This window comes from Sorex fumeus, unplaced genomic scaffold (genome assembly GCF_029834395.1).
Source record: "Sorex fumeus unplaced genomic scaffold, SorFum_2.1 ptg000024l, whole genome shotgun sequence".
Lineage (NCBI taxonomy): Eukaryota > Metazoa > Chordata > Mammalia > Eulipotyphla > Soricidae > Sorex > Sorex fumeus.
In genome coordinates this window covers 11,186,146-11,201,231 of record NW_026606081.1, presented here as the reverse complement: position 1 = coordinate 11,201,231, position 15,086 = coordinate 11,186,146, and the positions used below count along the sequence as shown (strand labels likewise).

The following is a 15,086-nucleotide window of genomic DNA, read 5'->3' as shown; positions in this document are numbered from 1 at the left end:
ATGGGGAAAATCTGAGAGCTTTCCCTCTAAGATCAGGGATGAGACAAGGATGCCCACTCTGTCTACTGCTGATAAATAATAGTACTGGAAGTACTTGCAATAGCGGATAGGCAAGAAAAAGATAATAAGGGTATTCAGTTAGGAATGGAAGAAATAAATATCTCACTATTCGCAGATGATATAATACTATACTTAGAGAACCCTAAAACCTCTACAAATAATCTCCTAGAAACATTAGACTTGTATAGTAAATTTCAGGCAGTAAAATCAGTTCCAAAAAGTTCATGGCTTTCCTAATCGTAAATAAGAAGAGAGAAGAAAGTGACATGAAGAAAACAATTCCATTCACAATTGTGCCCCAGAAAAATCAAGTACCTAGGAATCAGCTTAACTAAGGACATGAAAGACCTGTACAAAGAAAACTACTAAATGCTACTTTAGGAAATGAAGGAGGACATGAGGAAATGGAAAGATATCCCGTGCTCTTCGATCTGAAGAATTAACATTGTCAAAATGACAATAGTCCCCAAAGCAGTGTACCAATTCAATGCAATCCCTATAATGATACCCATCATACTCTTCAAAGAAATGGAGCAAACACTCCTGAAATTCATATGGAAACATAAGCTCCCATGAATAGCTAAAGTAATTCTTTGGAAAAAGAAAATGGGAGGAATCAATCTCCCTAACTTCAAAATCTACTACAAAGCAGTAATAATTAAAACCGCATGGTACTGGAACAAAGGCAGAGCTGTAGACCAATGGAACAGGGTTGAATATGCTGACATCTCCCCCCAAATATATGATTATCTAATCTTTGACAAGGGAGCAAGAAGTGTGAAGTGGAGCAAAGAAAGCCTCTTTAACAAATTGTGCTGGCAAAATTGGACGGCTACATGCAAAAAAAAATGGGTTCAGATCTCTGCCTAACACCATGTACAAAAATAAGATCAAAATGGATTAAAGAGCTCAACATCAGACCAGAATCCATAAGGTACACTGAAGACAAGGTTGGCAAAACCCTTCACGACATTGAAGCTAACGGTATCTTCAAAGATGTCATGCCACTGGTCAAGCAAGTGAAAACAGAGATAGACAAATGGGACTATCTTAAACTAAGAAACTTTTGCACCTCAAAAGAAACAGTGACCAAAATACAAAGACAGTCTACAGAATGGGAAAGGATATTCACCCAATACACATCTCACAAGGGGTTGATACCAAGGATATACAAAGTACAGGTTGAACTCCACAAGAAGAAAACATCCAACCGCATCAAAGAATGGGGTGACTAGATGACCAGAAACTTTCTCAAAGAAGAAATCCAAATGGCAAAAAGGTACCTAAGAAAAGCTCTACATTATTAATCATCAGGGAGATGCATATTAAAACAACAGTGAGATATCATCTCACACCACAGATACTGGTCCACATCCAAAAGAACAAAAGCAATAGTTGTTGGTGCTTATGTGGCGAGAAAGGGACCTTCTTCACTGCTGGTGGGAAAGCCAGCTGGTTCAGCCCTTTTGGAAAACAGTATGGACAATTCTCAAAAAATTTGAAATTCAGCTCCCATTTGACCCAGCGATACCACTCCTGGGAATATGTCCCAGAGAGGCAAAAAAGTATAGTCGAAGTGACATCTGCACTTGTTTGTTCGTTGCAGCACTGTTTACAATAGCCAGAATCTGGAAAAATCCTGAGTGCCCGAGAACAGATGACTGGTTAAAGAAACTTTGGTACATCTACACGATGAATTACTATGTAGCAGTTAGAAAAGATGAAGACATGAAATTTACATACATGTGGTACTACATGGAAAGTATCATGCTAAGCGAAATGAGTCAGAAAGAGAGGGATAGACATAGAAAGATTGCATTCATATGGGGATATAAAGTAATAGAATAGGAGAATAACATCCAAGAATAGTAGAGATAAGTAAAAGGAGGTCCACTCCATGGCTTGGAGGCCTGCCACACATGCTAGGGGAAAAGGTAGCTCAGATAGCGAAGGGAACACCACGTAAAGGATCTTGGAAGGATCCTCCCAGGATGGGAGATCCATGCTGAAAGTAGACTATAGACCGAACATGATTGCCACTCAGTGCCTCTTTTGAAAACCTCAGCACCCAAAAGGAGAGAGAGAACAAAAGGGAATGCCCTGCCACAGAGGCGGGATGGGATGGGGTGGATGCGGGGTGGGAGGGCTACTGGGATCATTGGTGGTGGAGAATGGGCACTGGTAGAGGGATGGGTACTCATTGTATAAATGAAACCCAAGCACAAAAACTTGTAAGTCCACAACTGTACCTCATGGTGTTTCACTAATAAAAATTAAAAAAAATCACTGAAGATACTATAAAAGAGGAATTTTAAATTTAATATAGCCTATCTTTGAAAATCTCTGCAAAGATTTAACTGTCATAATTGTAAATAATGGTTGCAATCATCCATTTACCATATTCTAGTAATCTTAGATCGTAAGGTCAGATCACATGGAGAATTCTTACTAAAGTTCAACAGCTTTTAAGTCCGTGCCTAAAAATTCATTAGGTTTTAAAATGAAGTTTCTTTTATAATTCAATTAAGATGCTTATACTCTAAGATAATTGAATACTGTGAGTGATCTCAAAATGGTTTAATCTACAGAAACTCATGCAGTCTCCTCCAAATTGGACAGACATTACATTGAATAATGTTTTTTTTTTACCTCATTATCCTCTCTTCTTAAGAAAAACTCCAGAATTATTATCATAATAACATTGCTTGTTTCTGAGTCTTTTTCTATTTGTACTTTCTTTATGGACTTATTCCTTTAACGCTTCAAAGGGATTTGTGTTCTCATTTTATCAACAAGGAAACTAAGATTCAATAAATTCAACTTGGAGAAGCTTACACAGCTAGAAATAATTGAACTGTGATTTGATCACACTTATATCTGACTAAATTTTTTATCTTTTCATTATGTAGGGATTTTTAAAGATGGATACATCTCATATGTTGGAACTTTTGCCTATACGGAGACTGCAATAAGCACTTGAACTGTAAAAATACCTCAGAACATTTGTATGTGGCATATATTATTTCAGTGGATCAATTTTCTTGACCTTCTGCTTCATCATGCAGATTTTTTCCTATTTTGAATCCTTGAAAGCTGATTAACTTAGCATAATAAAAGGTATTCAAACACTGAGGGACACATACTTGAGTATAGAATCTTGGCAGGTATGCTTGTTCCCCAATGACTTTTAAAAGTTGATAACAGACCTGCAGAAAGTAGACATGTCTTCAGACATTGTTTTAAACCTCCACTCTCATGATAAAATCTTGAATTAAAAAAATCCTCTGCTTTTCTTATTAAGGTAGAGATAAACGTTTGAGATACCTCTACCTTCTGTAACTGTGGATAGCTTATGGAAACTTAGTCTTATTATTTACTGCTTTATTAATCATCACTGCCAGATTTAACATTAAGAAATATGGTATTAAGCTGTGAGATGGGGATAGGACATTGGTCTTGAACGCAACTGACCTTAGTTTTGATCCCTGATACCATATTCCATTGGTTTGGGTGTCTTTTTCCAACGCAATGCTGTTTTGATTAATATTGCTTTGCATAATATAGCTTTGAGTCCGTTTCTGTCCCTGGCAGTGCATATCCCACCTCACTGTGCCCCTCCTCACAAGCTGTCAGACCTATACTGCCATGCGAAGCATTTCTGTTGCCACAAGCCTCCAGTGAGGGCCCCTAGAAAAATTAGGTACAAGTATTTTGTAAAATTCTGACTTTCAGATAAATATCTATTCTAGGTCAGGGTATACAAGTCATCCCGGCTCTAAAGTCCGAACTAATTTCAGAGTGGGAGATAAAGCACAAAGATTAAGGTCATGCAGTTGATCTCAATCCAATCCCCAGCTCCGTTAGGACTCGGGATAATTTCTGAGACCACAGGATTCAAGCATCCTCAGAGTTCGCATTGAGCCACCAGCCCTTGTTTATTGAGACTCATTGGAACAGCCAGCAGGTTCTTATGAGCACTGCTTAGGGAGCCAAGTAAAGAAAGATAATCTGAATTCTTTTCAGTGTTATTTCTTTATGTAGTCAGCTTAAACTTTGTAATCTTGTTATAAATTTTTCTTTCTCTTTAAATGATTTGATTCCCAAGAAGGTACAAAACAGTGCAAACATCCCTTACTCCTTCCACCATTTCTGTATTATTTTATCTCTTTTTTTCCTTCTTCCCCTCTCCTTTAAAATGTGTGCAAAGATAGATTGTTTAGATAATAATTGTACTCTTTGCTCAACGTGGCCTTGAATCTTTGTTGACACTAGTATCAGAGCATAGCTTCCCAAATAGTGATTTGAGGTATTGAGATAACAGTAAGAAATTCCACGTACTGTTTTGACTTGAACAATGTATTTCAGATTTCAATTTGATCATATAAAAATACGTGAATTAATTTTTTTATCCTTGACATAGAGTGATTAACTTTGACTTCAATTCATACTTTCTCTCCTACCCTCCCTGTAATACTTTGAATCATTAAGATTGGTTTTCTAAATATGGCATCTTCTGACAGATCTAGTTAATACATAATCTGAGCTATTTCTGGTTGTACCTAAAACATCATCTCTATTTTATGCTTTTGATTGGCTCTTGTTAACGTATACCAAGTTGTTACCATGCCAGATGCTTTGCATATGTTATCCAGTTTAACTATTAGCATCTTTCTCTCTCTCTCCAAAAATGTTGATATCCTCATTTTATAGATATCAAATTTGAGAGGAGGAAATGATTTACTCAGGGTTCCATAATTTATGTGAGTGTCATTTTGATGAATGAAATAATAGATTACTTTTAAAATGTTTAATTGCAATTATTAAAAATATATAATAGTCTGATATTTTCTGCACATATTAAACAGTGCATCCTATACACTATTTTTCAGTGTATAGTCTTTGCTATGACTTCTGGCCAGATGTGGAATCATATCCGTGGACCTCCATATGCTCATAAGAACCCACATAATGGACAAGTGGTATGTGCAAGTTCTATGTTAATTTAATAAGTACCTAAATATACTTTATACTATCATGTGCTACTTTACCATATTTATACTTACATGTTTATTTATGTATGTAGTATTTTTAGAAAACTTTTGCAAGTTATTTTATTTACAATGCCAACTTTAAGAGGTCAGTGAACAAGGACGAGAGAGATAGTGCTGGCATTAAGACACTTGTCTTACATGTTGCCAACCCTCAGTTCAATACCTGACACTTCATACTTTTCCCTGGAGCACCGCCAAGAATAGGCCAAAAACAAATAAAAGGCCATTTAACCAAAGTTAATTGGCAATAATTTAGAAAGAATAAAATAACTTACTAGCTTTCTGTAATTTTAAATTTCATATAGATGAAAAGTGACTCTATTTAAAATTATAAGCATTACCCTCTTCTTTCCAACTAATGCCAGAGTCCCTATGTTCCTGTTTTATTTTCTTCATAAGTTAATCACTTGGTAGCATAGCATAGAATTTCGTGTTTTTAATGCCTGTTTTTTTTTCTCATGACCACAGTAGGATATAAATATTTCACAGAATTTCTTTTTTCTCCCTATTTTTTGGGAGCACATTCAGTCAGCAGTGTTCTGGAGGCAAAATGAAATGTTATAGACTGTACTCAACTCAGCGCTGTGCAAGGCAACTGTTGTGAGTTATTCGCCCTTGTACTAATGCCCCCCCCCCCCCCCCCCTCGGAGAGCCCGGCAAGCTACTGAGAGTATTAGATATGCCAGACACAGTAACAACAAAGTCTCCAATGGAGACGTTACTGGGCCCGCTCGAGCAAATCGACGATCAACGGGAGGGCCTTTACCTTTACCTTTACTAATGTCCCCCAGGATTGCCGCAGAATCCTGTGAGAGTGTCCTGACACAAAGATGCTTCTGTTTGTGTTAATGACATTGAAAAATGTGAAGTTAGGCAATCACAAAGATTTTGTTACTTCTTTTAATATTTTTCTAAAAAAAATATTTCTTTGGAAGGAAATAGACTAGGTATTGCTTGTTACTATACTTACTAAAATATGTGAAAAAATAATTAAGATTTTTAGTGAAATTTCAGTGAAATATGTGTAGAGAGGAGAAAATATCCTGTATTCTCAGTCATTCATTGGGACCATATAAGAAAAATTATGTGAGAAAAACAAGTCTCTTTGAACACTTGTACATAGGAAATGCCCTGTGAGAACTGATATCTCTGTAGAATTCTATTATCATATCTTGAAATTTGTTTATAGTTCACCTGAATCCTGTCCTTAGGGACTAGAGAGATAGTACAGCTGGGAGGGCACTTGCCGTGCATGCAGCCAACTTGGGTTTGATCCCTGGTACCCAATATGGTCCCCTGAGCACTGCTGGGTTTGTCTCAAATATATCTTTAGCTAAAGATAGGGGGAAAAAGAGATGTTGAGAAGTGTGTGGGGGTCACCACAAAGAGTGAAGGTTTATTTTACAGAAGACTGTCAGTGGATGCTCTTTTCAGGGATTAATTTATGCCCTTCCTACAGAGGTATAAAGTTCTCTACACCTCTACCTTTCTGTTCTTCTCTTAGGCATAGAACCTAAGGCAGGTTTATTTCCCCTTTTCAGTTGTCTTCAGATACAAGTAATTCTTGATATCAAAGTGTCATATTTTTAAGTGACACATTCTGCTTCATTTACTCTTTTGTATCGTTTACTTCACTGCCCCGCCAATTTGTGGGACTTCAGTCTTTTTTTACATGTTGTTTTCTTGCAGTACATTTGAAATATATTTGTGTTGATATTAATTAAGCTTGTTAATGACAATTAAATTTATTAATGGTCAGTATCATCTATTGCTTATTGAATACATATTGTTAGTCACTAGATTTCATCACTGATCCGGTGATTTTAGGCCACCCGGTGAGTATTTCTAGAGTATGCTTCAGTTTTAGTTGTGAAACTGATATATTGAGTTACCAGTTAATGTTTGAAATCTTACCAAACTCTCAAAATCAGCATGTTCTAATTCTACTTTTCAACCTCACAATTCTGTGTTACCAAGAATAATCAGTGTTAGCTTCTTTATTGTATCTTAACAATAGACTTTATGTTGTTGTTTTCATTGTGGCAATGTTCTTTTCTACCAAGTCCTATCCAGCCTTCAAATCTCATTTAATTTGCCATACCTCTGTGATATATAATCTTTCTTAATTACATTGGAAGTACCCCCTCCATTTATTAGTAAACATTCAGTCTTTGTTTCTGTATTTGCACATTATTTTATATAATATTTTTTAAAATTTTATTGAATCACTGTGAGATAGTTATAAGTAAGCTTTCATGTTTGGTTTGCAATCACACAATAATGAAACACCTATCCATCCACCAGTGCACATTCCCCACCACCAATATCCACAGTATATCCTTCCTTTCTCACCCACCCTCTGTCTCCATGGCAGACATGATTCCCCATAATCTCTCTCTATTTTTGGGCATTATGGTTTGCAATACCCTGAGAGGTTATCATGTTTGGTCCTTTATCTCTTTTCTGCACACATCTCCCATTCTGAACGATTCCACCAGCAATCTTTTTTTTTTCATAAGACAAGAAAACTACTACACTCATTTTGTTCTCTTTAGATAAGGTTTTATAACAAAATCCAATGAAAATACACTATAGTCAAGATTTAATTAATTACATGTGAAACTCATTATTGCAACTGTTTCAAAACTCATATTAAATTATGTGATCTGGAAAATCATAGGCATATATTATTGGAGTTCTGGAAATAAATTGCTGGAGTTAGTAAGTACAAAGTCAATACTATACTTTTTTTTGCTTTTCTTTTCTTTTTGTTTTTTTAGTGAAACACCATGAGGTACAGTTGTAGATTTACAATTTTTTGTGCTTGGGTTTCGATTATACAATGATCAGATACCCATCCCTCCACCAGTGCCCATTTTCCACCACGATGGATAATATCCCCCCCACCCATATCCCCCCATTCCCCCTTGGCTCTGTGGCAGGGCAATCCCCTGTGTTCTCTCTCTCCTTTTGGGTGTTGTGGTCTGCAAAAGAGGCATTGAGTGGCAAACATGTTCAGTCCATAGTCTACTTTCAACATGCATCTCCCCTCCTGGGAGGATCCTCCAAACACCCTTTATTTGGGGCTCCCTTCTCTATCTGAGCTGCCCTTTCCCCTAGAATGCCCAGCTGGCCTCTAAACTATGGAGTAATCCTCCTGATGCTGATCTCAGCTATTCTTGGGTGGTAATCTCATATTTTGTTACTTTATATCCCCCAGATGAATGCAATCTTTCTATGTCTATCCCTCTCTTTCTGACTCATTTCGCTTAGCACAATACTTTCCATTTTGTACCACTTGTATGTAAATTTCATGACTTCATCTTTTCTAACAGCTACATAGTACTCCATTGTGTAGATGTACCAAAGTTTCTTTAACCAGTCATCTGTTCTTGGGCACTCAGGTTTCTTCCAGTTTCTGGCTATTGTAAAGAGTGCTGCAATGAACAAACAAGTGCAGATGTCACTTTGACTATACATTTTTGCCTCTCTGGGATATATTCCCAGGAGTGGTATTGCTGGGTCAAATGGGAGCTCAATTTCTAATTTTTTGAGAATCGTCCATACTGTTTTCCACAGGGCTGAACCAGTTGACATTCCCACCAACAGTAAAGGAGTGTCTCTTTCTTGCCACATCCGCGCCAGCATCGGTTGCTTTTGTTCTTTTGAATGTGGGCCAGTCTCTGAGGTGTGAGATGGTATCTCATTGTGGTTTTGATCTGCATCTCCCTGATGATTAATGATGTAGAGCTTTTTCTCATGTGCTTTTTTGCCATTCAGATTTCTTCTTTGAGAAAGTTTCTGTTCATTTCATTGCCCCATTTTTGGATGGGGTTGGATGTTTTCTTCTTGTGGAGTTTAACCAGTACTTTGTATATCCTTGATATCAACCCCTTGTCAGATGTGTATTCGGCGAATATACTTTCCCATTCTATAGAGTGTCTTTGTATTTTGGTCACTGTTTCTTTGGAGGTGCAGAAGCTTCTTAGTTTAAGATAGTCCCATTTATCTATCTCTGTTTTCACTTGCTTGGCCAGTGGCGTGGCATCTTTGAAGATACCATTAGCTTCAATGTCATGGAGGGTTTTGCCAACTTTGTCTTCAGTGTACCTTATGGTTTCTGGTCTGATGTTGAGGTCTTTAATCCATTTTGATCTTACTTTTGTAAATGGTGTTAGGCAGAGTTCTGAGCCCATTTTTTGCATGTAGCCATCCAGTGATGCCAGCACAATTTGTTAAAGAGGCTTTCCTTACTCCACTTCACATTACTTGGCACCTTTATCAAAGATTAGATGATCATATGACTGAGGGGAGATGTCAGTGTATTCAACCCTGTTCCATTGGTCTGCAGTTCTGCCTTTGTTCCAGTACCATGCTGTTTTAATTATTACTGCTTTGTAGTAAAGTTTGAAGTTTGGGAGATTGATTCCTCCCATTTTCTTTTTCACAAGAATTGCTTTAGCTATTCATGGGGGCTTATTGTTCCATATAAATTTCAGGAGTCTTTGCTCCATTTCTTTGAAGAATGTCATGGGTATCCTTAAAGAGAATTACAGACCGATATCCGTGATGAACACAGATGCAGAGATCCTCAACAAACTACTAGCAAATAGAATCCAACTACTCATCAAAAAGATCATACACCATGACCAAGTAGGATTTATCCCAGGGATGCAAGGATGGTTTAACATTCGGAAATCAATCAACATAATCCATCATATCAACAAAAGAAAAGATAAAAAGCATATGCTTATATTAGTAGATGCAGAGAAAGCATTTGACAAGATCCAGCACCCCTTTATCATGAAAACCCTAGCCAAAATGGGGATAAAGGGGACTTTCCTCAACATAATTAAAGGCATCTACCACAAGCCTACAGCAAGCATCATCCTCAATGGGGAAAAACTGAGAGCCTTCCCTCTAAGATCAGGGACGAGACAAGGATGCCCACTCTCTCCACTGCTGTTCAATATAGTACTGGAAGTACTTGCAATTGCGATTAGGCAAGAAAAAGATATTAAGGGCATTCCGGTAGGAAAGGAAGAAATCAAGCTCTCACTATTCGCAGATAATATGATACTATACTTAGAGAACCCAATAACCTCCATCAAAAAACTTCTAGAAACAGTAGACTTGTATAGTAAAGTTGCAGGCTATAAAATCAATACCCAAAAGTCCATGGCTTTCCTATACGCAAACTGAGAGAGAAGAAAGTGACATGAAAAAAACAATCCCATTCACAATTGTGCCCCAGAAAATCAAGTAACTAGGAATCAGCTTAACTAAGGAAGTAAAGGACCTGTACAAAGAAAACTACAAAATGCTGCTTCAGGATATAAAAGAGGACATGAGGAAATGGAAAGATATCCCCTGCTCATGGGTCGGGAGACTTAACATTGTCAAAATGGCAATGCTACCGAAAGCATTGTATAAATTCAGGCAGTCTTTTTTTTAGCGGTCCCTTCTCTATTCCAGCTGCCTTCTCCCCTTTGCTCATGAGGCAGGCTTCCAGCTATGGAGCAATCTATCTGTTCAGTATATCTACTGTCCTTACGAGTCAGCCTCATATTATGTTGTTTTATACTCCACAGATGAGTGCAGTCTTTTATGTCTGTCCCTCTGTTCTGTTTCATTTCACTTAGCATGATACTTTCCGTGTCTATCCATTTATAAGTAAAGATCATGACTTCATCTCTCCTGACAGCTACATAGTATTCTATTGTGTAGATATACCAAAGTTTCTTTAACCAGTCGTCTGTTCTAGGGCACTTGGGTTGTTTCCAGATTTTGGCTATTGTGAACAGTGCTGCAAAGACCATACAGGTACAGATGTCATTTCTACTGTGCTTTTTTGCACCCTCGTGATATATTCCCAGAAGCAGTATTGTGGGGTCATATGGAAGCTCAATTTTTAGTTTTTGAAGGACTGTCTATATTGTTTTCCAGAAAGGCTGGACTAGTGGGCATTCCCAACAACAGTGGAAGAGTGTCCCTTTTTCCCCACGTCCACACCAGCACTGGTTGCTTTTGTTCTTTTGAATGTGTGCCAGTCTTTGTGGTGTGAGATGATATCTCATTGTTGTTTTGATTTGCATCTCCCTGATGGCTAGTGATGTGGAGCATTTTTTCATGTTCCTTTTAGCCATTTGTATTTCTTTTTTGAGGAAACGTCTGTTCATGTCTTCTCCCCATTTTTTGATAGGGTTGGGTTTTTTTTTTTCTTGTACAATTCTACTAGTATCTTGGATATCCTGGATATTATTTCCTTATCAGATGGGTGTCAGTGTCTTTCCTATTCTGTGGGCTCTTTCTGTATTTTTGTCACTGTTTATTTTGAAGTGCAGAAGCTTCTTAGTTTTATGTAGTCCCATTTGTTAGTGTTTGCTTCCACTTGCTGTTTCATCCTTAAAGATGTTTTTAGCTTCAATATTGTGGAGATTTCTGCCTATATTTTCCTCTATGTACCTTATGATTTTATGTCTGATATTGAGGTCTTTAATCCACTTTGATCTGACTTTTGTGCATGGCATTAGATAGAGGTCAGCATTCATTTTTTTGCAGGTAGTGTTTCTTGAAGTAGTGTTTTGTAATTTTCCTTGTACAGGTCCTTCACCTCTTTGGTTAAGCTGATTCTGAGGCACTTGATTTTCTGAGGTACTATTGTGAATGGGATTTTTTTTTAATGTTATTTCTTCTCTTTCGTTATTTGTATATAAGAAAGCTTTGGACTTTGGGTGTTGATTTTGTAGCCTGCCACATTACTAAACTGACCTATTTTTTTAGGAGCTTTTCTGTAGAATCTTTATGGTTTTCAAAGCATAGTATCATATCGTCTGCAAATAGTGATAGTTTGACCTCTTCCTTTCCTATCTGTATTCCCTTGATATCTTTCTCTTGCCTAACTGCAATGGCCAGGACATCCAGTACTATATTGAATAGGAGTATTGAAAGTGATCTTAGAGGGAAGACTTTTAGTTTTTCCCCATTGAGAATGATAGTTGCCCTGGACTTATGGTAGATGGCTTTGACTATATTGAGGAAAGTTCCTTCAATGCCTATTTTGCTGAGAGTTTTCATCATAAACGGGTGCTGGATCTTGTCAAATGCTTTCTCTGTGTCTATTGATATGATCATATGCTTTTTATCTTTTCTTTTGTTGATATGATGAATTATGTTGATCGATTTCCAAACGTTAAACCATCCTTGCATCCCTGGGATGAATCCTACTTGATCATGGTGTATGATCTTTTTGATGAGTAGTTGGACTATTTACTAGTAGTTTGTTGAGGATCTTTGCATCTGTGTTCATCAGGGATATTGGCCTGTAATTCTCTTTCTTTGTTGTATTTCTGTCTGCTTTTGGTATCAGGGTAATATTTGTTTCGTAGAAACTGTTTGGAAGTGTTTTTGATATTTCAATTTCATGGAAAAGCTTAAAGAGGATTGGGAGTAAGTTCTCTTTAAAGATTTGGAAGAATTCACTAGTGAATCCATTCGGACCAGAACTTTTGTGCTTGGGGAGACTTTATTACTGTTTCACTTCCTTGATGGTGATAGGTCTGTTCAGGCATTCCAGGTCTTCTTGGTTCAGCCTTGGGAGGCTATAGGAATCTAGGAATTTACCCATTTCCTCTAGGTTTTCATGTTCTGTTGCATAAAGCTTCTCAAAGTACTCCCTGAAGATCCTTTGAATTTTTGTAGTTTCTGTTGTAATGACCTCCTTTTCATTTGTGATTCGGTTTATTAGGGTTTTCTCTCTCCCTTTCTTTGTGAGTTTTGCTAGAGGCTTATTGATATTGTTTATTTTCTCGAAGAACCAGCTCTTGGTTTCATTGATTTTTTGAATTGTTTTTTGTGTTTCCATCTCGTTAATCTCTGCTCTGAGTTTTATTTTTTCCTTTCTCCAGTTTGGATTGGGCTCCCTATGTTTGTCATTTTCCAATCTCTTTAAGCTGTGAGGTTAGGTTGCTTATATTGGCTCGTTCCTCCTTCCTGAGGAATGCTTGTAGAATTAAACTTTCCTCTTAACACAGCTTTTGCTGTGTCCCATAAGTTTTGGTAACTCGTGTCCTCATTTTCATTTGTTTCCAGGAATCTTTTGATTTCCTCTTTGATTTCCTTTGTAAGCCACTCATCCAATAGTGAGCTGTTTAATTTTCAGGTCTTTGATTTAATTTTCTGTTTGTGTGTGTGATTTACTTCTAATTTCAGCACATTGTGTTCTGAGAAGATTGTCGGTACAATCTTTATCTTATTAATTTTATGGAGGTATGTTTTGTGGCTCAGCATGGGGTCTATCTTGGAGAATGTTCCATGCATACTTGAGAACAATGTGTATTCAGCTTTTTGAGGATGAAGTGTCCTGTATATATCTACTAAGTCCCTTTCTTCCATTTTTTTCTCTCAGATAAAATATATCCTTCCTTGTTAAGCTTAAGTCTGGTTGATCTATCAAGAGGTGATCAAGCGGTGTTGAAGTCTCCCAGTAGTATTATGTGGCTATCGATGTTTTTCTCCAAGTCTATGAGTAGTTGTTTTAAGTATTTTGTTGTTCCCTCATTAGGTGCATATACATTTAGTATTGTAAGTTCTTCCTGTTGTACAGATCCCTTGATCAATAAGAAATGTCCCTCGCTGTCTCTTGTGACCTTCTTCAGTCTGAAATCAATGTGGTTTGATACTTGGATGGCCACCCCAGCTTTTTTATGGGAGTTGTTTGCCTGTAGGATTGTTTTCCAGCCTTTGACTCTGAGCCTGTGTTTGCTTTGACTACTGAGATGTGTTTTATGGCAAGCAGAATGTTGTGTTTAATTTTCTAATCCATCCTGCCACTCTGTGTCTTTTAATTAGTGCAGTTAGCCCATTGACATTGAGAGAGATTATTGTTACGGGGTTTTGTCCAATTTCTCTGTTTAAATTTGGTGTATTTGAGGGACTTGTTTTGTCTTAAAGTAGCCCATTTTGTTGTTCTTGTAACCATGGTTTTGAGTCTATGAAGTTCCTGAGCTATTGTTTGTCTATGAAACTGTGTGTTGTTCCTTCTGTTATGAATGAGAGTCTTGCTGGGTAAAGTATTTTTGGTGTGGCATTTATTTCATTAAGTTTTTTCATTATATCCCACCACTGTTTTCAGGCCATGAGGGTTTTGTCAAGACAAATCAGCTGTGAATCTTAAGGATGCTCCTTTTTATGAAATTGCTTTCTTTGATCTTGCTACTTTCAGAATTTTGTCTCTATCTAAGGTTTTGGTCATTTTGATCAGGATGTGTCTTGGAGTATTTTTATTGTTATTTCCTCTAGCTGGTACCCTTTGGGCATCCTGAATGTGGTCGCATGTTTTTTTCAGCTCTGAAAACGTCATAGCAATGATGTCTTTGACAGTTTCTTCTTCATCAGGGTTTTCCTTCTGTCCCTCTGGCACTCTAATAATTCTTATGTTACTCCTCTTGGGTTCATCATGATCTACTCTTCCCGTCTGTTCCTGAATTGTGAGTCTCTTTTCCATTTTCTGCTCTTTTCTGAAGAGTCTCAGGACGTCGTCTTCGAGCTCACTGATTCTGTTCTCAGCAGCTGTTACTCTGCTGCTGAGGCCTTCCACTGAGTTTTTAAATCACTTTCCAGGTTTTTCAGGTCTGACATTTCCATTTCTAATTTTGTTTGCATTTTCCTCATTTCTACCTTCAAATCCTCTTGTCTTTTATTGGCATTGCTTTCCATTGTTTCTTTAAGCTCCCTAAGCATCCTCAGTAGCTCCCTTCTGAATTCCTTATCAGAGAGGTTGTCTAGCACTTCATTACTGTTGGTTTCTTTTGGGCTAGCCTCTTCAATAAGTAAGCTTGGTGGGCTTCTGCGTTGTTTTACATTGTGACCTGTGTGGTTTAGACCTTCACGCTCACTGTTACTATTTTGCTTAAGATGTAGAATTGATTGATGTGGGCTTAGTGAATTATTGACTAATGTGTTTCTGGTGGTTAA

General features: G+C 37.4%; 1 protein-coding gene across 3 annotated transcripts in view; it reads left to right on the top strand.

The window, feature by feature from the left end:
- TUSC3 (tumor suppressor candidate 3) overlaps positions 1-15,086 on the top strand; it is a 208,712-nt gene that overhangs the window by 104,982 nt on the left and 88,644 nt on the right. For 2 of the 3 annotated variants that reach the window (XM_056113965.1, XM_056113966.1), the window contains exon 6: positions 4,950-5,039. The exons of the other annotated variant lie outside the window; for it this stretch is intronic. In XM_056113965.1, the coding sequence (XP_055969940.1) occupies positions 4,950-5,039 (90 nt within the window). The remainder of the gene's footprint in view (positions 1-4,949; positions 5,040-15,086) is intronic. 3 annotated transcript variants of the gene reach the window in all.